Source organism: Anas acuta, chromosome 25 (assembly GCF_963932015.1).
Source record: "Anas acuta chromosome 25, bAnaAcu1.1, whole genome shotgun sequence".
Taxonomy (NCBI): domain Eukaryota; kingdom Metazoa; phylum Chordata; class Aves; order Anseriformes; family Anatidae; genus Anas; species Anas acuta.
In genome coordinates this window covers 5,016,128-5,041,011 of record NC_089003.1, presented here as the reverse complement: position 1 = coordinate 5,041,011, position 24,884 = coordinate 5,016,128, and the positions used below count along the sequence as shown (strand labels likewise).

Genomic DNA, 24,884 nt, shown 5'->3' with positions numbered 1-24,884 from the left:
ACTGAGAGTGGTTGTGGTGGAGCTCACCAAAGAACATAAGACAGACCACTTGTCAGGGCAAGGCACATGCTGCAGGTCCTGCTCCTGCTGAGATTCACTGGCAAGTTATCTGGAGATTTTCTGGGATTTGTTGTGCTTTTTCTTAGAAATGGACAACTCTATTCATCAAACAACACGTTGATTCACTCCTACAGACTCACCACATGCTCACTGCCACATGCCAAAAGATATGGACAGCACAGCTCTGTACAGCACAGAAGAGCTCTGTGGCTGCTCAGGTGAACTGCCATGCAGATCCCAAACTTCTCCACAAAAAATCTCCTTCTGTTTCGGGACACCACAGGCAGTGAAGTGGATTAACTGCTTCATACGGTAAATTTATTGGAGAGAGGGAGTGACTTGCGGAAAACGGACTCCAGAATCAATAAGATTGTAAAGTAGGTATGTTTATTCAGGGCAGTATGGGGGATAGTCCCACCAAAGTCATGCGCACCTGACGCGGCAACTTGCCTTGGTTATATGCAGTAAAGAGTTACATATACATGAAGTTTCACAATACGCCTATACATATTCATAACATGTCCCCGCTTCATATTAAAATTAGATCCAAAGAATCATTTCCATTAAATCCTCCCATCTGCACTTGCACAGCGTGTCCTGGTGGTGGTCATTGGAGGTCATGGGGATGAAGGTTGATTACTCGTCCTCGTCACCACTAGTTGACCTCTTGTCTTTGCACAGACTCAGTTGCTCCTTGGCTCTTGTCCATCCACAAGACCAGTTTTGCCAGTTTCTTAAGATACGCTTACACTCTTATTAAGAGACTGACCTTGGTAAGGGGCCCAAGGCTTCTTGCTTTAGTTAATTTGCACAATGCAGCATAGTTAGTAAAGACACTACGTAGCATCCTAGTTTAATGCTGTCAGTGCTGTATCTCTACTTGAAAAGATTCTTCTAACTCCCTCTCTCAGGAGAAAGTTAACACTGCCTGGTGGGTATGAAAGGAACAGTAGGGGTCTGCAGGGCTTAGAGAGTCATTCCTTTGGGTGTCTGAGAATTCCACATTTGAGGTGTGCTGAGGGAGGTATGGGGGAAGACAACGCAACTAGCCAGGTACAGAAAAGCCAGACAAGGTGTTAGGGGTGGTGATAGAGGGGGCCCGAGCATCAGGGAAGCAGAAACTCCCAGGGATGTGGCCCTGGGTGGGTGCCCCATGTGGCCCATCATTGTGAGTGCACGTGACCCACTGAACCCACATCTATTTCTCTGCTGACTCCCCACCCTTTACCCTATGGAACAGCTGGTCCTTGTCCCCTCTGGGCTTGTGGCATCCCACACCCCACTGGAGACAGGTTCCTCTTGCAAATGCTACGTTATCCCACCAGACAGCACACGGCCAGAGCTCCTTAGCTGCTGCATAGCATGGTTCCTTCCTTCTTTCTGGGGATGTGGGAGAGAAATCAAAGTGTCTTCTGCTCCCAGAGGAAATAGGAACATCCCAACGGAGCTGAGGTGAAGGTGCACAAGTTTGGTGGGGAAGAAAAGGCAGTTGTAGCTGGGGAGGTGAGGATCCTACTGGGAGAGGAGATGAGAGCAGCCCCTTCCCACGATGTGGCCTCCACAGCTTCCAGGACCCCTTGACTGTGACAATCCTCAATGGTTGCTCCTGCTGAAGGAGAGAGAAGCCCCAGGGAGCATTCTGGGCACAGTCAGACCAGAATATATCTTGTCACTGAATCTCCCCAGGTGTCACATCCGGCAGCTCTGTTCTCTTGGGGCTGGGAGGTGCTTTTCTGACTCTCTCCCGCAGCAAACAGGAGGGTCGGTCTCAGCATGCACCGTGGGTATCTGATCTTCACTGCTTTCCTGAGGCAGCTGCTGGGTAAGTGCATGGTTTTAATCAAGACATAAATCTTCTTTCCCCAGGAAGCCCTCGTCAGCCTTACCACATTTATGTGGGGAACAAATCTTGAATCACAGGGAAATGTCTCTGCAGCCCCTCATTTCTCCTTTTCCTATAGAAGAAGACAGATTGTGTCCGAGTGGACTCAGGGACATTAAAGCTCTCCTCCCATGGACATTACCAGGGTGTCCACTCTGTCTTCTGCCTGATGTGTTCCTGTCATGGCCTCCAAAGTCATTCCCTCCCTGCTCATCAGCACAGCCAGGGCTCCCTCCTGCTACCACTCACCTCAGCTTTGTTTGTACTGATGGTCCTTGGAGCCCCCAGGGATGACTGGGATGAGGAAACAGGTTGAACCTTTTCTCCATAGCTGCGTGGGCCCCTCAACCTGCTGGAGGGTACTGGTCCCAGCACACAAAGCAAGGCATGACAGGCTGTGCTCTGGTCCTCTGCGCAGAAGGAGAGCAGGCAGGAGGAGCAGGCACACAGCACAGCTCTCCTCAGGGTCTGCTCTGGCCAGGGAGCTCTGAGCTCTGTCCACAAACCACCTTGCACTGCCCCAGCCTTGGGACCTTTCAACCCAGTAAACAATAGGGAGACTTATCTCCCATAGGTCTGAATTCACTCCTGTTTGGCTGTCTGGAGATTTCCCCACAGAACTGCTGAACTTCTCTTTCTTCCAGAAACCACAGGGCAGGTGTCCGTCACCCAGGAAGAAGGACAAGTCTCCGTGGAGCAGGGAAACACCTTCCAGACCAATTGCACATATGAAACCTCCAGATTTAATGGCTTGCTCTGGTACGAGCAGAAGAAGAGACAAGCCCCTCAGCTGATTTCTTATCAAGCAGGAAGAGGCACCAAGCAGAGGGACCGTTTCACCACAGAGCTGAACCCTGAGGAGAAATCCAGTGTTCTGCATCTGAAGGAAGTCAAGCTCTCTGACAGTGCCTTGTACCTCTGTGCTGTGAGTGACACCCTGCTGCACAGAGCTGCCCTGGCTGTGCAACAACACTGGTGAGGGAAAAGATGTGTCTATTCAAGGCACAGGTCTTCAATGGGGCCCTCAGCTTTCCCCTTGAAGCACTGCTTCACGTGTTCACTCCACAATCTGCCAGCCAGATCTTCTTTCCCAGACAGGCTGGTGTATGTGGCTGTGCAGAGATGGCTAACCCTGGCTGGAAGACACGGACTACATGGACCTTTCCTCCCATCACGGGCTGCCGGAATAGGACAGAGCCTGCTGGGAAACAGGACTCCCCTGGGGGATTGCTCTCAGCCTCTCAGCCCCAGGGTGAGTAAATTCCTGCCAGCCAATGACTAAGTAGCTTGCTTCAAGCCCTAACTAGCTCAGCCCAGAGACCCCTAGAAGTATTTCTGACAGAGATTTGCAGGGTTCTTCCCTCTCTTCAATGAGTCAGTCCTTACATTGGATTTGCATCCCAGCCACCAAGTTATCTCCAGACCTTCAGCCACTTCATGTCCAAAGCCTGTGCCTAAGGGAAAGAACAATTAACCACAGCAAGCAATCAGAGCAAGAGATAAACGAAGACCTATAGCCCACTGAGTTCGTTGACATCTCCTCAGGGGAGCTGGAGGCATGTGTGATCATCCTTAGCCCCTGCACAGGGAGCAGTGTCATAGTGACCAGCTCCTGCAGCAGTGGGGGATTGTGTGCATGGGACAACCTGGTGTGTTTCTGGGACAAGCTGGGTGTCCTACAGGCTGCAAATGCCAAGGTCAGACAGGAGAAGTGAGGCTATGCTGATGAAGCATCCTCTGTCTCAAAACCATGTTGAATATGGTATTTTGATGTCCTCAGACTTTAGGAAACTTGAGCAAAGCAACCTGGAGAAAGAAAAACTTGGCCCAGGCAGCTGCCAGCAAGGGGACAGCTATGGGCCCTCTTTCTTCTGTGCTCTTAGGGAAGGCAGAACCAGCCTCAGTCTTGTCTCAGCAGGGGTGTGATCTACCCCCGGGGTCATTGCCCTGAGGATTCTCTGGAGACATTGAACACCTCTGCAGGAACAATGCCTTCCCTCCGGTTCTTGCCTGGGAACATGACTGGAGCTGTTAAATTCCAGTTTGAGAATTGGAATGCTGTAATTAATATTGGAGGAAAAAAAAAAAAAAGTTCCACCAAGGAAAATATTTAAAACTCTTTCCTCATCATCTTCTTCTGAGCATTCCACGACCCTGTTCATAAAAAGCTGAACTGAGAAAAGCAGAGATTAAAAATACTTGCTTCTAACATTTCATTTTTTTTTATGTTTGTTTCTTTTGCAACATTCTGAAGCTTAATTTCTCTTCACATTGTTTGAAAAGCAAAACAAAACAAAACATAACAAAAAGCCTGGGTTAATGCTGATGTTCGTGTATAACAGTATTTCTGTTGTCTGGCTGGAATTCTTATGAGTTGGGAGATTCTTTTATGATGAAAATTATTGTACATGATACAGCACTGTGGGATACAAAAAAACTTTCACAAGCAACACAAATAAAAAAAAAATAAAGAACTTAAGTATTTCTTTGAAACCTTAATAAATAATATATATCAAATACTCCAAATTTGTCTGATCTAATTGGTTTTTGGAAACTGACACAAGAGAAAAAGTCAGGGACAAGAACAGAAAAGAGAATCTGGACTGGAAAGACTGTAATTTGTATCTCACTTCAAGAAGGGTCATGAAGTGAAGAGTGGGTAGGTGGATGCCTGGAGAAGGATGGACAGCTGTTTGTATGGCTCTCTATATGGAAGTAGAATGTGAGGGAGAGAGGGCAGATAGAAGGACTATGCTGCATGAACTGCATGAAGTTTAACAAGGCCAAGTGCCGGGTCCTGCACCTGGGGCGCAATAACCCCAAGCAGAGCTACAGGCTGGGAGATGAGTGGTTGGAGAGCTGCCAGGCAGAGAAGGACCTGGGAGTGATGGTGGACAGTCGGCTGAATATGAGCCAGCAGTGTGCTCAGGTGGCCAAGAAGGCCAACGGCCTTCTTGTATCAGAAACTGCGTGACAAGCAGGGCTAGGGAGGTGATCATCCCCCTGTACTCGGCTCTGGTGAGGCCGCACCTCGAGTACTGTGTTCAGTTTTGGGCCCCTCGCTACAAGAAGGACATCGAGGTGCTTGAGCGAGTCCAAAGAAGGGCGACGAAGCTGGTGAGGGGCCTGGAGAACAAGTCCTATGAGGAGCGGCTGAAGGAGCTGGGCTTGTTCAGCCTGGAGAAGAGGAGGCTCAGGGGTGACCTTATCGCTCTCTACAGATACCTTAAAGGAGGCTGTAGCGAGGTGGGGGTTGGCCTGTTCTCCCACGTGCCTGGTGACAGGACGAGGGGGAACGGGCTAAAGTTGCGCCAGGGAAGTTTTAGGTTAGATGTTAGGAAGAGCTTCTTTACTGAAAGGGTTGTGAGGCATTGGAACAGGCTGCCCAGGGAGGTGGTGGAGTCACCATCCCTGGAAGTCTTCAAAAGCCATTTAGATGTAGAGCTTAGGGATATGGTTTAGTGGGGACTGTTAGCGTTAGGTCAGAGGTTGGACTCGATGATCTTGAGGTCTCTTCCAACCTAGAAATTCTGTGATTCTGTGTGATTCTGTGAAGGAAAATGAGAGATCATGAGAGGCCATGAGAGGCAAGGAAGAGGTTTTTGGTTGATGTTTATGGCTACTCTTAGTGCAGCATGGAACCTCAGTGTGACATCATCTCCTTCTGAACTCTTAGAGCCATGGCAAAGGAGAACAGGACCTTTGGCACTGAATTCATTCTTCTGAGCTTAACAGATCATCTTGGCTGGCACATCATCCTCTTTGTCATTATCTTCTCCTCATCTCTGAAGGCGATGGGGAATGGCCTCCGTTTGTCACTGTGGGGAGCGACCACCACCCGCTGAATACCCCAATTCACTTTTTACTCAGCACGCTCACCTTCTTGGAGAACTTGTACTCCACCACCATTGCTCCCCAAACACTGGAGACTTTCCATGTCATCAGGTGAACCATTTGTGTTTCCAGCTGCCTGGCATATATATTTTTTCACCTTCTCCAGGGTATCACTGAGTTTCTCATTTTCACAATGTTGCTCTCTGATTGCCACACATGAGGCATTGCATTATACCTCAGTCATGAGAAAGAAACTCTGCTTCCTGCTCTCCTTCAGAGCATGGGTGCGGAGGGGGTACCAGGAACACCATTGCCTGTTTCTGCTCTGGTGCTGGGCCTCTTCTGAGCCTGGCCTGTGGGGCTATAATGCTGAGCAAGATCCTTGACTGTATCCACACACTTTCCCTGTTCCCTTGTTTTTCACTCACCACAAGGCATTTCCTGCTTATGCCTCCCACCCCATCACGGTTCCCATTCTCTAAGTACATATCTGTCAATATATATACTTTACTAAGCAGTGCATGGCAAGTGAGTTTGGGCACTGGAAAAGGCTCCCCATGGAAGTGATCACAGCAACAAGCCTGCTGGGGTTCAAGAAGCATTCGGACAACACTTGAGGACATGTGGTTTCATTTGCAGGTAATCCTGCATGAAGTTAGAGATGGACTTGATGACCTTTGTTTGTCTGTTATAGGATACCTAGCGTTCTGTTATTCTGTGGTTTTCAGAGGCAATGAGATGCTATGTGGACAATGTCTTTTTACCAAGACAAGACAAAATTAGGCAAGGCCAGGCACAGGCACACACTCAGCAAAGCTGGGGCAGGGCTATGCTAGACCTGAGCTTGTGCAGAGACCCTGGGCTAGGGGTCAGGCCAGAGCTGGGAGCCATGGTTATCCTGGACTTTGGTGGGCTTGGTTCTGATGCTTGTTGCCCTTGCACCACCACCTGAGCCAGCACTGCCTCCCAGAGAACCTGGCCTGGAGAGAGGTCCCCCCATCCTCACACCATGGAGCAATAGCCTCATCCTCCATCCTGGACACAAGGCACTGGCAGCATGTACAGCCTGTGTGAAACTAAATCACCCCCACACCACAGGGCCCCGAGGTGTGCAGATGTGGGAACGCCCTCGCCTGGGTGTGGGGAGCAGTGGTGCTGCATGGAGAGAAAGAGGGCTATCCCCTAGACAATTATCCATTCCCATTTTATGCAATCCTTTGGGATCATCTTTGTCTGAGCCTCCATCCCCAGCACAGCTCCACCCAAATCAAGACAAACACTCTTCCCCATGAGCCAGGGCCTCCAATTTCATCATAATTTGTCTAGGCAGAGATGTCAAAAGTCAAGGACTGGTGGCTATTAGCTGTGGAGGAACTATGGATGTCTTCCTCACCTTCAAGATTCAGTGCCTGAAAGATGAATTGCTGCAGTATGTCACACCCTCCAGAGCCTAGAGGAATGAGGGAGTGCCCCCAGCCTATTCCCACTAAGGAATGGTTTTCTCCCTTGGCCATCAGTATCCAGATGAAAAGACCACACAGGGACACACTCAGGGTTGCTGCAAATGTTTATCAAGGCTCAGGGGGAAAAGGACGTGACTCCAAGAGGAGGCCCTGAGATCATAGCACAGCAGGAGCAGACAAAAATCTGTTCAGCTTTTCCAATGGCAGACTTGCAACAGGGAATCAATCTACCTGGCTCACATGGGGAGAGGAGCTAGCAGGTCTCTCCAGGCTGGTTTCTGAGGGCCTCATGCAAAGCAGAGGGCAAGAAAGCAAGGAAAGAAAAAGAGCGTGTGGAAAACAGGTTAGGTAGACATTGGCCATGTTGTCATAGACTCCGGGCTGGCCCCTTCCTGTCTGTCTTTACAGGACAAGCCAGAGATGGTCAGGTCCTCTCAGAACAACAACATGAGGTCTCTTCTTCCATCCATTTTGGCCAGCAGCATGTTCTGAGTTCCTGGGGTCCTGGACTGGGGCACTGTCTGGCATCTTTAGCAGGGGCGGCACCTGCTGCCACAGTAGCGGCTGGTAATGCAGGAGAGGTCACAGCACCCGGAGTTGATGGGGACACCGTCACAGCTGAGGATGCTGCCAACGGCAGCAGAGGTGGAGGATCCCACAACGGTGTTCTGCGGGAAGGAGCTGAGGATGGGGCCAGGCAGGGTCACCACCACGGGAGAGGGCTCAATGACAATGGTGGAGTTCTGGCACTGCCTGACGCAGGGCTCGTTGCAGCTGCTGGCCAGCGGCGTTGGGCCACAGGGCTGGCATGGCCGGCACTGGTCATAGCAGGACATGTCTGGGGGCAGGAGGTTCACCTGGGAGAGAGGGCAGATAGGAAGCTCAACATGGAGATGCACAAGGAGCAGCCTGCCACCACACCCTAACAGATCCAAGGCACAGGCAGTACTGTGAGCTGGAGGCTGTGCAGGGATGTGCGAGGGCTTCTTGGCTCCATCCTGCCAGGGCCCAAAAAGAGCCACCACAGCCAGGATACACCCTAGGCTCCAGCACAGGAGCCATCACACCAAAGGCCCAATCTTCCTCCATGACAAACCTTCTACCTCTTGACTCTCCCACAACCAGCAGTCCCAAGATTTGGCAGGACACGCAGCTGATAGCAGCTGAAAGGTCCAAGGAACTGAGTCCTCCTGTGGGAGAATGAGGGGGACAAGAAAGGGCTTCACACTCACCTGGTTCCCAACAAGAAGAAGGCCAGAGAAGTGGATGAGAGAGCACGGAGCTGGGCTGGCTTTTATAGTGGGCCTTAGCTGCCCCATGTCCAGAGGCATCCCTTGAAGCAGGGACTATTTTCTGACAAGCTGCTCTTGAATGCAAAACATCCCTGCTAATAATACAGGATGTGTGTTGCCTTCCTGTGATGCTGCTTTTCATTTCCTGCTTTATGCCCTTTCCCCAAAGAAGGCAACTCCTGAGTGGCAGGTAGGGAGGCCCAAGTATTTCCAGGAAACACATGTCAGTGTGGGCAGAAGACTGCTCAAGTGCTGGAAGAGTCCAGTAAAGGCAAATGTTTTCAGTCAGGGTGACTCCCTAGGGACTCTCTGGGGCTCTTTTGATTACAGGTGACCCAGCTCCTGCCTGTGACCCTAACCCTGCTGACACTGCCCTCAGGGAAAACCTGCTGGCCTGTTTTGCCTTCTCCTGCTCTGACCCAGGGATGTCTGTAAAGGGGGAGAGGTTGTGCAGGGCCCTTTCTGGATCACAAAAGAAAGGCCCAACAGGACAGTGTCTGATTTAGTTAGAAGGAATAACAAGACGAATGTAGACAGAAAGGAAACCTTACATCTGCAGGTGATCCTGCCTTCTACCAGCATTGGACAGAGACACTTTGTGTCTTTTCCCGAGACACACAATGCAGATCTTGCCCATAGGGAATTCTTTTTTCACTCCCATAACTTGATGCCTTTCATTTATTGTTTTAAAAAATAAATAAAATCATCCACCTTCTCCTTACATGATGCAAGCTTATTTCTGTCATGACACCCACCAGTGATCAGTCGGGGCACTCCAGCACTTTCCTTACCACTGCTACTCAGCCTAACAAATGGGATTCTCAGGCATTAAGTGCAAGGCCCAAGAAAGCTGTCATTATCTTGTCAAGAGCCCTGGCTCCGGTTCCTTCTGCAAGGCTCCCAGTCCACCTCCCCTCTCTAACACGTCAAACCATGTGCTTTGCTCAAATGCTGTCCAGAAACTTTGCTGCACACTGTGTCACGTTCATGTACATGTTCCTCCCTTGTGGGTACTTGCCTGTACTGGGGCTGCCTGGGACAGACTCAGCATTCCCCACAGCAGCCCCTAGAGTGCTGTGCTCTGCACTTGGAGCAAGAACAGCATTGCCATCACACCAACATTGGGGCTATAGTGGAGCAGTGGTGACACAGCATCAAGACTCTCTCCAAGCCCCAAAAGGCAGGAGGTGGGGGGTGGGCACGAGGTTGGGAGCGGACATCACCAGGGCCGCTGACCTAAACCAACCAAAGGGATGTTCCGTACTGGATGATGTCACACTCAGCAGTAAAGATGTGAAAGGGGAATGAAAACCAGGGGTGGGCATACTGAGTCAGTGCTTCCAAAGACTTCGACGAACATCACTTGCTGATGGGAAGTGGAGTATAATTTTCTCTCAATTTGTTTCCAAATACCCTTCACTCTTTAGTTTTATAATTTTTCTTTCTTTTTCATTTAATTATATTATACCTATCTACACTTGTAAGCCCTTTAGCTTAAATCACATTCTGTGCGCACATCTTGCTTTCAGCAGGGGGTGTGAGAGAGCTGTGTTGTGGAGTTTAGTTGGCAAGAAGAGAGGAAGAAGGAACCTGAGAGCAGCTGAACAATCACAAAACAAAAATAGCCCAGAAGTGCCCACAGCACACATGCTGAAATGTGTCCTTCTGTATCTGTATACCACTGCCTCCCGAACCGAGGAAGTTCACTACCAATTTCAGTCCCCAACAAGGATGGGCCCACAACACTTTGGATCCTTTCTTTAATTCTGTACCACAGGATTCAGAGTGAAAGAGCATGGTGGCAGTCACCCCTCCCTGCCGCTCCAGGCCAGGACACATATGCACTCCACATGGCTAGAGAGTTCAAAAGGATGGTGTTGGCTTTATGGACAAGGAGAAAGGCTGAGAAATCCTGCCCTCTTCGAGCAGGCCCAGCCCTGCGTGGATCTGCTGCTGGTGCGGTGTCAGTGGTGCGTGGGGTGGGACAGAGGTCCCCCATGGGGAAACCAAATGCCACACATACATCTGTGACTCATGGGCCTGGTGCTGAGTCATGCAGGGTCTGAAACCTTGGGCAGAAGTGGCACTGAACCAGAGGAACATGGGTCCTTGTGTTGCTGTGCTGTGGGAGGAAGGACAAACCCTGGGGGTGCCATACAAAAAGCCAAACAGACTTTTGCATTGTCTACTCCCACTTCACAAGAGTACGAAAAAGAAACAGAGCAGGACTCTGGAGATGAAGCATACTTATTCTAGGGCTAATGCGTGCAAGTTGAGAAATGGGTAGTTTTGGTTAGATACACGGAAGAAATATTTACCTTGAAGGTGATCAAGTACTGGAGCATATTGCCAAAGAGATGCTACTGGAGCTCCATCCTTGGAAGAATTCACACTTTGCCTGGACTTGATCCTTAGCAACCTGATCTGATGAGACCCACTCTGAAAACAGGGTTGGACTACGTGCGTGCTGGAGGTGCAGCCTGTGATCCTCTGGAGGGTTTCTCGGTTGACCTCTCATTAGGACTGCTCAGGAAGCATGGGACAACATGCACAGTCACCACATATCAGCCTTGGATGGATGCTGTTGACGGATCGCTGTTTCTGTTAATTCCCACGGTCACCCTTGATCACATACCGATATCATTCATGACATCAAAAGCGGGCGGAGGGAACAGCACTCATGCACACTGCTGCTCATGTCAAAAGATGCATGAATTCATGGGTGCACTCACAGAAACTCCTGGATGCACACTGAAGTATATTTGGGCACACACAAAGATAGTTGTGCACACAGTGAAGAAAGCAAATGCTGCTCTCCTGAACTTCAGGGTTCTGATTTTACTTTCTACTGCCTCTGAAGGAACATCCTGGCTTGCTGAGGCCCTCCTGTGTTTTACCTCCAGAAGATATCGAGTGGTGGAAGGCAATGAATCCTGAGCAGCAACTCTATCTCCTTCCCACAGGAGTGAGGGGAAAGTCTAGAGAGAGGTTTCTTTTGTTGCTGCTGGGTTTGTCTGAGAGCTGAGAGCTGCTGCTCTTCATTCTGGACTCGGATATCTACCTCTTGCTCCAGACTGGGAATACACTCGTGATGGTGGTGCCCAACACGCCCTTGCATCCTCTTGTGTCGTTTGTCTTTGGAAACCTCTCATTCACTGACATGTGCCATGTCTTGGTCAGAACGCCTCTTTATGGACAATTTACTTTTCCAGCTGTGTGGTCTGGCTCCTCTTCCTCCACTAGCGGGCCTAAACTGGGATGTCCTCTTCTCACTCTTGGCCTATGATCAAGCTGCCACCCACCGCAGAACTGCAGTCTGGTGGGAGGCCTGTGGGCTGAGCTCCTGCTCCCCTCCTTGGCACAAGCGGCGCTCACCCTTCGTTTGCCCTGCTCTGACCCTACACAATCACAGCTTCTTCTGGGAATCGCTGTCAATCATGCAGCTGCCTTCTGCAGAGAGCTTCTGGACTGCTGTGCTTCTTGAATACAACAGCACCACCAGTTTTCCTGTGCTCCTTGAGCTCCTGCAGGGTGCTCCTGGTCTCCCTCTGAATGTAGACATGTGAGGAGACACAAGACACTGTCTGCTCACTCTCACTTCCCTGCACTTGTATCATGCCGAGGGCTACGTTCCCTCCTCTACACCCACCCCGTTGCCAACTTCTCCCACAACAAAGTGGTGTCCATCTTCTCCAGGGCTGTGATGCCCCTGCTCCATGCACCCACCTACAGCCTAAAGATCGAGAAGGTGAAGGAAGCCATTCAAAACCTGAGAAACAGAGGGAGGTTGTTTCTTTGTTTCCCCTGCTGTGCTCCCTGTCTCTGCTTTCAGGGCCATGCCGTTCTCTCTACTCTCTTCTGCAATGGAGGTCTTGGGGAAGCTGCCATCACTGCTTCCACAGCAGCCCTCATTTTCTTTCTTACCTTTCAGCTCCTCCCTCCTTGTTTCCTACCCTAGAATCAGCCCTTCAGCACCTGGGGGGGGGCCGAGAGAAAGAACAGCAGGAAGCTGGAAACAACACACAGGGATACAAACCTGACTGAGGGAGGCAGTGAGGAGACCAAATGTGGGCAGTCACATCACTTGCGTGGGGTACACGGGGCTGAGGCTCCTTCTCTGCTCTCCTCTATGCCTCCTCATCTCCTACCATGTTCACTGCCCTCCTCTCCCCTTCCCACTCCCAAAGGAGATGCCGTAGCAGAAGGGCAGCTGCTGTCTCCGCTCCCTCGCCCTTTCGCTCCCGCTCCATCTCCCACTCTCTCTCCCTCTGCCTCTCCTATCCCGGGCTGGGCTGCAGGACAGGCAGAGCCCCGCGGGCAGCAGCCGAAGCCCTGCCCGCCCACAGGCGCCCAGCACTCGCAGCCCGGGCCAGCCCCCGAGCGGCCCCGGGGCGGAGCTGGCGGCGCCGGGCGGCGGCGGCGGGGAGGAGGCGCCGCGGGCGGAGCAGAGCCGGGGCTGGCGGGGGCAGCGCGGCGCGGGCGGCGGAGCGGCGGGATGCGGCAGGGCCGGGCCGCAGGGCTGGCGGCGCTGGCCGCGGTGCTCCTGGGTGCGCGGGGCTGCCGGCGCCGGGGACGGGACGGGACGGGACGGGGCTGCCCTCGCTTCTGGCCCGCCGGCTTCTTACGGACCTCGCTCCCCTCTGGCCTCCCTCTGCAGCCATCCCGCCTGCCTCCAGCGAGCTCAGCCGGCCGTTGCCTCCCACCTTGCCTTGCTCCCTGCCTTCCTCCTCTCCTTTCAGCACACCCCCACTCATTGCTGCCTGCTTCCCTTCTCCTCCTGGCTCGGGCTCTCCTCCCAAACAGCCCTGCTCCGACTTGGTCCCCTAATAACCAGTCCCAGTGAAATGCCTTTGTATGCTTTCTTCTGAGAAAAAGCTCGCATCAACTGTCAACTGTTTTCTCTCCTCACGCCCAGCGTGACATTTTTGGTGCAGCAAATACCTTCTCTGAGTTTTCTCCTGCTTTCTTTCTCGGCAGTGGCTGTGTGCAGAGCCCAGGTGCAGCAGGAGCCATGGGCACAGACCACCGATAGCACGGGCATCAACATCACCTGCTCACACCCGAACATCCAAATCACCGAGGTCATCTACTGGTACCGCCATCTCCCGGGCCAAGGACCCGCATTCCTCATGAGCGCTTTCAGTGGTTCCAGAGAACTGACGGACCTGCCGGGGTGGCTCGTGGTGGCAGCAGACCGCCGGTCCAGCGCCCTGTGGCTCACCGATCCCCGGCTTCGGGACGCGGCGGTGTATTACTGCGCCCTGAGAGCCACGGGGAGAGGAGCCGGGGCTGCGGCCGTGCAGGAACCGTGGCGGGCGGGGCCGGGCGTGTGTGGCGGGGGCGAGGCAGGGGCACAGCCCCCAGGGGGCGCTGCCGCTCCGCCCGCCAGGACCACCTCGTCCCGCAGCCGCGGGGGTTCCCCCGCCAGCCCGGCCCCTCCAAGGCACTTCGGTTCTGCTGAAAGGGTCTGGAGCCTGGGTGCAGCTGAACGGAGATGGCAGCAGCCTGGCAGAGGTGTGTGCAGGGAAGAGGCACTGAAACACAGCCCCTTTCTCCTGAGCCCTCCTTTTCCTCACTCTGCAACAATGTTCCTCAGTTTCTCCCAAATTCATGCCCAAACAAGGACCGAATCAGGACAGTTTGCATCCTTGGTTTAATTCAGGGTAACAATGTTTGGAGTGCCTCAGTGTGGCTGTCCATCGATGACCTTGGGATGTATAGGAGAAGCAGACTGCTGTGAGGTTCCTGATGGTGCCTGTCAGTCAGGGATTTCCACTCCTGGACACTGCCAGGTTCTTCTGGGAGTCAGTGCTGGAGACAGGCCTATCTCTTCACACCTGTCTATAAAGGCCAGCCAGCATTGTCTCAGAAATGCATCGCAGAGGGGACAGATGCCCATCCAGCCCATGTCTGGCTGTTTCTCCTGAAGGCAAAGGGGCAGCCTCACGTCTTATTTTAGAGCAAAGGTGTTTGCTCAGCATAGTGTGTGTCTCATCCAAGCTAAGCTGCCTTGTGCAAACGTAGAAGCGTATCCCAACCACAGTTTTGTCCATTTGCCAATGACACGCACCCAGAACTTCACCCAAGCATTATATACTGCTAACAGTGTCCTGGGGCATTTAAGGTAGGCAATAAACAGCAGAGCAATTAAGAAACCTATGTCTCCAGGAACTACCAGTCATGTTTTGGGTTGCAACATAGGCCAAGCCCTTCCAGGGCAATGGGCCATCCCAACAAAGCAGAAATGTTTGTCAGAGCTCTGCCTGGGTCTCTTTCCTGTGGTCTACCCCACACCTTAGCCCTGGCAGTGCCATACCTTCACCTGGGCTAAATTGGTTGCATTCTCTTGCAGCTGTGGCTGATTCCATTCCTCTGACACCAGGAAAGACAAAGGGTTTACCCCAGCACACCTTTGGCTCATCTCTCTTGCCTGCATGGTTGATTCCTTCTGGACATGATAAGGCTGTACCAAGCAGGGCCATAAGTGGATCCATAAGAAAACAGCTCTTTTTCCTTTATTGTCAGCTCTGGATGCATGGGGGATCATAGAATCATAGAATCATAGAATATCCTGAGTTGGAAGGGACCCTTAAGGATCATCAAGTCCAACTCTTGACACCGCACAGGTCTACCCAAAAGTTCAGACCATGTGACTAAGCGCACAGTCCAATATCTTCTTAAATTCAGACAGGCTCAGTGCAGTGACCACTTCCCTGGGGAGCCTGTTCCAGTGTGCAACCACCCTCTCTGTGAAGAACCCCCTCCTGATGTCAAGCCTAAATTTCCCCTGCCTCAGCTTAACCCCGTTCCCGCGGGTCCTGTCGCTGGTGTTAATGGAGAAAAGGTCTCCTGCCTCTCGACACCCCCTTACGAGGAAGTTGTAGACTGCAATGAGGTCTCCCCTCAGCCTCCTCTTCTCCAGGCTGAACAGGCCCAGTGCCCTCAGCCGTTCCTCGTACGTCTTCCCCTCCAGGCCTTTCACCATCTTTGTAGCCCTCCTCTGGACACTGTCCAACAGTTTCATGTCCTTTTTATACTGTGGTGCCCAGAACTGCACACAGTACTCGAGGTGAGGCCTCACCAGCGCAGAGTAGAGCAGGACAATCACCTCCCTTGACCTACTAGCGATGCCATGCTTGATGCACCCCAGGACACGGTTGGCCCTCCTGGCTGCCAGGGCACACTGCTGGCTCATATTCAACTTGCTGTCTACCACGACCCCCAGATCCCTCTCTTCTAGGCTGCTCTCCAGCGTCTCATCGCCCAGTCTGTACGTGCAGCCAGGGTTTCCCCGTCCCAGGTGCAGGACCCGGCACTTGCTCTTATTGAACTTCATGCGGTTGGTGATCGCCCAGCTCTCCAACCTATCCAGATCCCTCTGCAAGGCCTTTCCACCCTCATTCGAGTCCACAACTCCTCCAAGTTTGGTGTCATCAGCAAACTTGCTCAAAATGCCTTCTATTCCTACATCCAGATCGTTTATAAAAATATTGAAAAGTACCGGCCCTAAAATGGAGCCTTGAGGGACCCCACTGGTGACCGCCCGCCAGCCTGACGCAGCCCCATTTACCATAACCCTTTGGGCTCTGCCCGTTAAACAATTGCTCACCCATCGTATGATGTTTTTATTTAGCTGTATGGTGGACATTTTGTCCAGTAGGATCCTATGGGAAACCATGTCAAAAGCCTTGCTGAAGTCCAAAAAAATCACATCAGCTGGTTTCCCTTGGTCCACCATACGGGTGATCTTATCATAAAAGGAAATCAGGTTAGTTAGGCAGGACCTACCCTTCACAAACCCATGCTGGCTGGGACCAATGATACATTGTGCTGTTAGACTTGATCAACTGGTGGGATACCACTGGTGACAAATATAGAAAATTACACCCGATGATTCTAACAGTTACAAATACAAAAGTTAGAATGATTTTTGCTACGGAGAGTTATGTTCTCCTTATCTACTTCTACAAAATCACAAGCAGTTCTTAAACACACACAGCCTTGACTAATATATACAAGCACAGTCTTTTGACTAGTATTTGGATGAATTTCAAAGTGGCAAACACCTTGCTCCATGTCAAAACATACATCCTGAGCATCATTTGTATTGCTTTCACAAATAAATCCTTGATCCCGGCTAACACATGATTTTAGATTTACAGACTGCCATTTCCCATTCTCCATCTGTGCCCATGTTCTATGCTCCAAAGGATAGAGCACTGTCTCCTCATGGTTTAATCCTAGTGCAGTGATCGGGTGGGTAACATAAACTGTGGCATTACGTATAGTAAGCACAAAGGCAGTAGCCATGTTAACAATGGGATCATAGGTAAAATTTACCAGAGTCCACCAAGACTGGAACTTCTTCTCAAAATCATTGGCATTGTCCCAAACAGTCTTTCGGACTTCAGCCGGAAACATGCCTTCACTTCCTTTCCTAATGATCAAGCCAGCTGTTGCCTGCAACCATAACTGTGCTTGCATACAACTAAGAGCTAAAGATACATTATCTTGAACCATACTAAGTGCATCTATTATTATTTTGTGGTCTTGGTCTTCAGCCTTTTCCCATCTCGGTAACACCTTTGAAACTTGCCATTGGCTAGTTCCCAATGCCAATAAGGATGATTGTAGGGGTTGTTTTAGTTTTGTCTGTGGCTAACTTAATTTCTTCCTCTATGGTTCTTTGGTGTGTTCACTCTTCCCCTAATTTTCACCATTCTGATGGTGTAAATAAATGGTTACCATTTTTTCGCCAGATGACCATAACTGCTAACTTTCCATTAATGCTTTTATCCTCTGTTGTTATGGCTTCGGTCCAAGGCCACTCACCATTCTCTATTATCATAGAGGCACCTTCTTGAATCACAATTACAACTATAAGCCATAGAAACAAAACAATTCTATCAACAAAATTTCTGCCAACTATATTACCAAATACTCCCGACCATAATGTCCTCATTTTGTTTGACTAAGCTTTAGTTTCATTTCACCGTCACCTGGCGTTACTTTCCAGGGGACTTCTGGAGGTTTCTTCACTCGGGAATGGTGGATCCAAGCGGCTTGTTCTCTAATCTTGATAGCACTATGAGTTGTCAGAAACACCTGATACGGTCCATTCCATTTTTCCTCTAAGGGTTGTCCTGAAAAAGTCTCTATATATACATAATCCCTGGTCTTAAAGGGGTGGATTGGTTGATCCAACCCTCTAGCCCTGGTCCCTAAAACAAATTTATGTACTTTATTTAATTGTTTCTGAAGTTCAGTTGTATAAGCATATAAATATTCTGGTTCTAACTGCGTTAGATCCTCTCCACTAAATAGACATTGATACGGCCTTCCATATAAGATTTCAAAGGGACTCAAATTCTCTTTTTTTCTAGGTTTAACTCTGATTCTAAGTAATGCTAAAGGGAGAGATTGAGGCTGTGACAAATTAGCTTCTTGTCCGATTTCAGCTATTTTTTGTTTAATTAAATGTTTCATTTTTTCTATCTGTCCACTTGCCTGCGGTCTATAAGGAGTATGTAGTTGCCAATCTATCTTTAGAATCTTACTTATCTGTTGTACCACTTGTGCACAAAAATGTGAACCTTTATCAGAAGACATTGCTACTGAAATCCCAAAGCATGGTATTATTTCATTTAACAAGACTTTAACCACTTCTCTTGCTTTGTTTGTTCGACAGGGAAAGGCTTTGGACCATCCTAAAAACATGTCAGTCAGAACCAGTAAATAACAATACCCCCCTTTTCTAGGGAGTTCTGAAAAATCAATTTGCCACTGTTGCCCCAGATAATTTCCTTTACCAATTATTCCAAATTTTATTCTATTCTTGGTATTGGGGTTATTGTATAAACAAATGCTACATTGTTGAGTTACTTGTTTTATTGTTGTATATAAATTTTGTCCCACTAATGTCTGACTCAGGCTCTTATGCAATGTGTCAGCTCCCCAATGTGTTTTACTGTGTTCCGTAAGAACTATGGGCCATGTCAAATTAGAGGGTATTATTACGTGGTTATCTTTTAAAAATACCCATCCATCTGGTTTCCTTTTACCTTTCAAATCTTCAATTAATTTTAGGTCTTCTTTTGCATAATTTGGCTTTGGTTCATGTATGTAGTTTGGATTTTACTGTCTGGTATCAAAGACAATGCCATCACTTCAGTTATTCAGTTGCCCGCTTAGCCTCCTGATCTGCCAATCAATTTCCAATTTCAAAATAGGCATTCCCCTTTTGATGTCCCCGACAATGCATGATAGCTATCTTTTCTGGTTGCTTTACAGCCTCTTACAATTTTTAAAATTTCTTCAGCATGTTTTATCTGTTTTCCTTGAGTGGTCAGCAATCCACGTTCTTTCCAAATTGCTCCATGAGCATGCACCACGCCAAATGCATATTTAGAATCTGTCCAAATATTTATTTTCCTTCCTGCTGCTAGTTCCAGTGCTCACGTAAGACAAATTATCTCTGCTTTCTGGGCGGACGTCCCAGGGGGTAATGGTTTGGACTCGATTACCTGTTGAGTGGTTGTAATGGCGTACCCTGCCTTACATTGTCCTTGTTTCACAAAGGTGCTTCCATCAGTATACCAAGATTCATCAGCATCTTCTAAAGGTTCTTCCTTAAGATCAGGTCGACTAGAATACACAGTCTCCATTGTTTCTATACAATCATGGGTTATGGATTCATCCAGAGTTCCGCTAAGGAAAGAAGCTGGATTTACGACATTAGTGACCACAATTTCCACACCATTTTGTTCTACTAATATTGCTTGATATTTTAAAAATCTTTGTGGCGAAAGACAATGGTTTCTTTTTTGTTCCAAAACTGCTGAGTCCATATGGGAGACTAATACTGTCATTTTCTGTCCCATTGTAAACTTCAGAGCTTCTTGTATATTGATAACAACAGCTGCAACAGCCCGAAAGCATCTGGGCCATCCTTTACTTACTTCATCTAATTGTTTAGAGAAGTAGGCTACTGCTCGTTTATAGGGACCCACTCTTTGTGCTAGTACTCCCAAAGCTATCCCTTGTCTCTCATGAGAGAACAACCAAAAGGGTTTTGAGAGATCCGGTAATCCCAAAGTCGGAGCGTGCATCAATTCTCGTTTAAGTTGTTTAAAGGCTTTTTGTGCTTCTCCAGTCCAGACTAACTTTGACTGATTACTCTTTATCAATTCATATAGAGGCTTTACCATTAGTCCATAATTATAAATCCAAAGGCGACACCAACCTGTCATTCCTGAAAAGGTTCATAGCTCCTTTACCGTTTGGGGTTCTGGAGTCTGGCAAAGGACTTCCTTATGTTCAGTTCCTAGTTCTCGTTGTCCTCCCGAACTTTCAAATCCCAAATAGGTCATGCTTTATTGAACCAGCTGGGGTTTCTGTTGAGAGACTCAATATCCATTTAAACACAGAAAATTAAGGAGACTTATAGTCCAGTGAATACAACTCTCTTTAGTCTCGGTAGCTATTAAGAGATCATCTACATAGTGTAACAAAGCCCCTTCAGTGTCCAGAGGTATCCAAGTGTTATATATGGAGTGGTAATTCGAGTCAAGAAAATGGTTGATATTAATAAAGAAGGGGGAGATGTGGGAATGTGGCCATGGGGGTTGGAAAGCCCCGTGGTTGAGATAACATTAGACTCTTAACGATGATGCTATCAGGAATATAAAAGAGTTTAGAGGGAACAAAGAAGGGTGATTCAGGAGACTCCATGCAGTCTGGGTTTTCTTTTTCTCCAGCCATTAAGGCATGGAAGTTTCTGGGTGTTTGCTGTTGTTGTTACATTCAAAGTTGTTTGGCCAATGAAAAGTTGTTTTGAAAAGAACTGCTGTGGAGAGAAGGGTATAAGAGGGGAGCCTGCCCTCAAGATAAAAAAAAAAAAGGCAACGCGATGTGATGAAGTTATGTCATCAATAAAGAAGCAGGAAAAAGAAGTGAAGAGGAACAGGCTGGCAGAATGGAGACCAGGATGGGAACAGGCACTTTGATTGCCTCATGAAGATAGGTTCAGCCAAACTCAGCAAACCGCTCAGAGAAGCTTGTACTGAAAGTTGCTGGAAATGGGCACACCGGAGCTGGAAAGAAGCTCAAGCTGAGAGAAGCGGACCTGTGCACACAACTGCCCCTCGCTGGTAAACAGTTGCACATTATGGGGAATCATACGTCCTTAGAAACAAAGACTGTCCTGGTAACCTTACAGCTTATTCTACCTGTAAATAATCGGACAGTTTATGATCCTGAAACATGGAACCAAACTGAGGTCAAGGTGTGGGACTCTGCAACTAAAAATGACAAGGTTGCAGTGGGATTGCTTGGCACCTGGCGAGCAGTCTCTGAGGCCTTAAAGAGCCCTGTGGGACCACAGCCAGACGTGTGTGGTTTGCCAGACAGTGAGGGAGCTGCGGGCTCCTTTACTGATCCGACTGCTACGCCATCTGCTGCTACAGCCATCGAAAGCTTTTGCTGTTACGCCCCCTGGTGACCTGGACGTGCCTTTTGACCCAGGCCCCATGGGCCTTGAAAAGGAGATGGATGTGCTTTTCTTCGATTCGGGAAGAACGGGATACATAAGGCCCAAAGACCGAGTTGCTTGACAACTTGAAGCGAGACATATTGTTCAAAAGGAATGGAAAATGGAGACTTGTTTGTAGTCAAGAAAAGGAATGGAAAATGGAGACTGTTAAGTCATAGAACTTAAAGGATTGTTTGTTACCATATCTGATTGTACGTATGAATAGGCGTACTCGGGTTTAGTATGTAAAGCAATGTTCTGTATATTTAGAATGTTTGATGTTCATGTGTGCGTGTTGGTGGAGAGTAGACTCCCCGCACACCCAGTGCTGTTTAACTGCCTTTTATACCTTTTATAAATATTTCTTTTATATATATTACTAAATTCAGATTGAGGTGAGACTTCATTTATAACACAAGTCTCGAATTCCCTTGCTAATTGGTTTCCAAAAATAATGGGGCTATTCTTGAATCCTTGAGCTAGAACCGTCCACGTAAGCTGCATCTTTCTGCCTGCGTTGAGGTTTTCCCATTCAAAGGCAAATAGGTTTTGGCTTTCTGTGGCTAAGGTTAGGCAGAAGAAGGCGTCTTTTAAATCCAGTACGGTAAACCAGACTTGACTGTTCTTTAATTTAGTCAGCAAAGTATAAGGGTTTGCCACTACTGGATGTATATCCTCAGTGATTTTATTTATGGCCCTCAAATCCTGAACTAGCCTATAGCTTTTTCCATCTGCCTTTTTAATTGGCAATATTGGTGTATTGTATTCTGATTTGCATTCAATCAATAATCCATACTGTAGAAATTTATCAATTGTCTCTTTAATTCCTTTCCTATCTTCTATCCTCAAAAGATATTGCTTAACCTTAATGGGTTTCTCTCCTGGCTTTAATTTAATAATTATTGGGGTCACATTTTTAGCTCTTCCAGGGACTTCGTGGCCCAAACTCCTGGATATACTTGATCTGTGATCTCTAAGGGTATTTCACTTTTAGGGTCAGTTTCTATTAGTGTCAAGGTCAACACATTTATTAGTTGTTCTTCTCCTATCCTTTATTCCATTTTCTCTTTTTCAAAGACAATTTCTGCTTCTAATTTTTCTAACAAATCTCGACCTAATAGAGATTTTGGAGATCCAGGTAGATATAAAAATCTATGTATCCCCATTTGTTTTCCCAATTTATATTTCAATGGTTTTAAGAAAAAAAATTTTTCTTGTTGGCCAGTGGATCCCATCACAGTCACAAAGTCTTTATTTTCTGGTATTAGTTTCTGGTTCAGCACTGAATAAGAAGCTCCCGTTACTATTTGAATTTGTACTTGTGTCCGAGCAGTTTTAATTACTAGTTGTTTTTTCTGTCTCGGATAATGCAGCCAGCATTATATCTATATCTTTCCAATCTGGATCTAAGTTCTTCACAATTAGCTCAAATCTTATAGCAACTGCCTCTGGATCATCTTGGTACCCTTTTACTGCTTCCTTCCAGGAATCTAAATCATTTGTTTTAAAGGGCACCCTTTTTCTGGCAGGCCCGTTAGTTCCCATGGCTTGCCACAAAGGGGCTTGAATTACTAGCCCTACTTTACTCCTTGTACGAGCAGTTATCGGAGTAAATTCCTTTTGATCTAAATCATCTCTCGTTCCTGTTGAAATCAGGGGCCAATGATTACCCTAGGAAAAGGCTAGTCAATTTGTCCTCCCAAGCCAGGTCCAAATCAAATCTTTTTATTTATTTTTTTATTTTATTATTATTTTTTTTTAATTTTTCCTTACATTTCAGAGTTGGTCCAAAAATTCCATAGAGGTTTCTTTTGGACCTTGTTGGAAGCATATTCTCAATTCCCAATTCATCCAGATTTTAGTATTTACTTAACCATTCATAATTTTCGGGATGATTAGGGTCTCAGTGGGGGTTGGTCAGGGGAATGCAATTGTCCACAGTTCCCTGAGCAGTCCCATCTGCAGTCTGAGCTCGTAAATGAACTCAGGTTGTTTTAAGAGTTAACTGCTTTTCTGTTTCCATGACAACTCTCTTGGACCCATCACGATCCCTTTGCCCCAGAGGGCTAACACCTGTGATTTTAAGATCTCATCCTTGGGCTGAGGCAGAACTATTAACATTCCTACATCCTCTTTCCCTGCTCATTCAACTTCAAACACCTTTAACACTTTCAACAACCTTTTTAACACTTCCTTTATCTATCTCCAGCCTGTACTTTTCTAATGCCAACATCAAAGGCTCAGTCAGGGGCCAACTTAATTCCATACCTTTTCCCACCAAGATGCTGAAACAACATCAGTATACAACATTTCATCCTGTTCTTCTTCTCAAAAACAACATTGACCGTAGCAAAGTATTATAGTTTAAAGTTCCATTAAAAGGCCACTTTTCTCCACATTCCAGCTTATAAAGTGGCCACCATTGATTACAATATTTTATCAATGTTTTCCTGTTCACACTTCCACCGGCAGATCCTCCAATATCCTTCCAATAACTCAAAACACATCCTAAATGGCTTTTCTTTAAAATACCACCAGTTTGCCTTCCTCCCATTTTCCCAGTTCACACTTTCAGAACACACTTACCACTTACAAAATGCAGCACACAGGTATCTTTCTATAGAGACGCCAAGAACTTACTATTATCACCAAGAATATTGCCAAAATCACAATAACAATAATCAGAGTCAAATTCCATATGCCATAAGTCAGAAAACCAAAATAAGTAACATTGTAACAAATGAACCTTACTAGCAAACTTGCCAGGTTCCAAAGGGCAATTGAATGCCAACAAAACCAAACAAATGAACCTTAAAGCAAACTTGCCAGCTTCCAAATGGCAATTAAATGTCAACAAAATCAAACATATACTTAAGGTGCTAGCCACAAAAGTATACACCACCTGGCAGAACTTTTATCTTCCTACTTATGGGCAGTTTCAAATGACCAGTCTACCAAACAAACAAACCAAAACTAAAATAAAGAATACTGTCACTTACAGAGATGGGATCCTTGTCTGCCTCCACAGTGATCCATTGGGTCAAGGAGTCCCTCCGAGAAATCCTGGGGGTACCCTAGGGAGTCCTATTCCCAGCAGGTCCTGCAGTCCGGCAGACAGGCTGTCCTATCTGGGGTACAAGATTGATTCAAAGATCGAAGCCGAAATTTCTAAGTGACGAAGTATCCATTATTGTCAGCGCTGGATGCACGGGGGATCCTTCCACCTAACGTGCATATTCGAAGTAACAAACTATCTCATATTTATACAGCAAAACAACAAATATTCTATTAATGCCTATACATGTTCATTACCTAAACCTGCCTACTCTCGCTTCATATGCTAATTAGCTTATCAGTCCTTGCGCTCAAGGAAGCCTCAAAAGAATTGTGGGCCAGGGTCTTCAGGACGTGGGCAGTGGTCTTTGGGAGGAAGACCGTGGTCTTCCTCATGGTGTACTTCTCACCTTTTGCTAAAGAATGCCAGGTTGGCTGAATCAGTTGTTTTCCAAGCCACAGGAATGCCGAGTTGGCTCAAGTTAGCTCAAGTTTCAGCATAACTGAAGGTCGACAGATAACAAGGTGTCGTATATTTTGTTCTCATTATATTTTAACTACAAGATTTATTCTATCCTAAAGTGAGTTTATACAATATAAAAGCTCTCAATGCTTCAGTTACTAAACACCAAGTCGTCATTACTTCTACCACTGTGGTATTTCCCGAAGAAGCAGTGTCCCAGACAATTGTCTCTGCATGTTCCCAAGTATCTACATCAAACACCAATGATACACTCAATGAGGCGCCGTTTTCTTGCAAAAACTTTAGC

At 47.8% G+C, this 24,884-nt stretch overlaps 1 protein-coding gene and 1 gene segment (V, D, J or C); one reads left to right on the top strand and one right to left on the bottom strand.

Annotated features, from left to right (window-relative positions):
* The window catches only part of LOC137844377 (T cell receptor alpha variable 9-1-like), a 44,701-nt gene that overhangs the window by 7,003 nt on the left and 12,814 nt on the right, over window positions 1-24,884 (top strand).
* On the bottom strand, window positions 7,331-24,637 carry LOC137844380 (feather keratin Cos2-3-like). Of its 4 annotated transcripts, none has more exons than XM_068660731.1 (2): window positions 24,060-24,637; window positions 7,331-8,096 (listed from the first exon to the last, which is right to left on the bottom strand). In XM_068660731.1, exon 2 carries the CDS (start codon window positions 8,073-8,075, stop codon window positions 7,770-7,772), a length of 306 nt encoding a protein of 101 aa, XP_068516832.1. In that variant the 5' UTR covers window positions 8,076-8,096; window positions 24,060-24,637; the 3' UTR covers window positions 7,331-7,769. The 4 variants fall into 4 exon arrangements, with proteins under 4 accessions (XP_068516832.1, XP_068516830.1, XP_068516833.1 ...); XM_068660729.1 differs by lacking the exon at window positions 24,060-24,637 and adding an exon at window positions 13,473-13,946; XM_068660732.1 differs by lacking the exon at window positions 24,060-24,637 and adding an exon at window positions 8,466-13,018.

What these genes read in the sequence shown, in the direction of transcription:
- LOC137844380 (XM_068660732.1), bottom strand. Translation starts at nt 8,570, where the DNA reads ATGCCTCTGGACATGGGGCAGCTAAGGCCCACTATAAAAGCCAGCCCA. An exon ending in TTGTTGGGAACCAGGTGAGT is followed by an intron (nt 8,097 to 8,465) that starts GTGAAGCCCTTT and finishes CCTCTCTCCCAG; the next exon opens with GTGAACCTCCTGCCCCCAGA.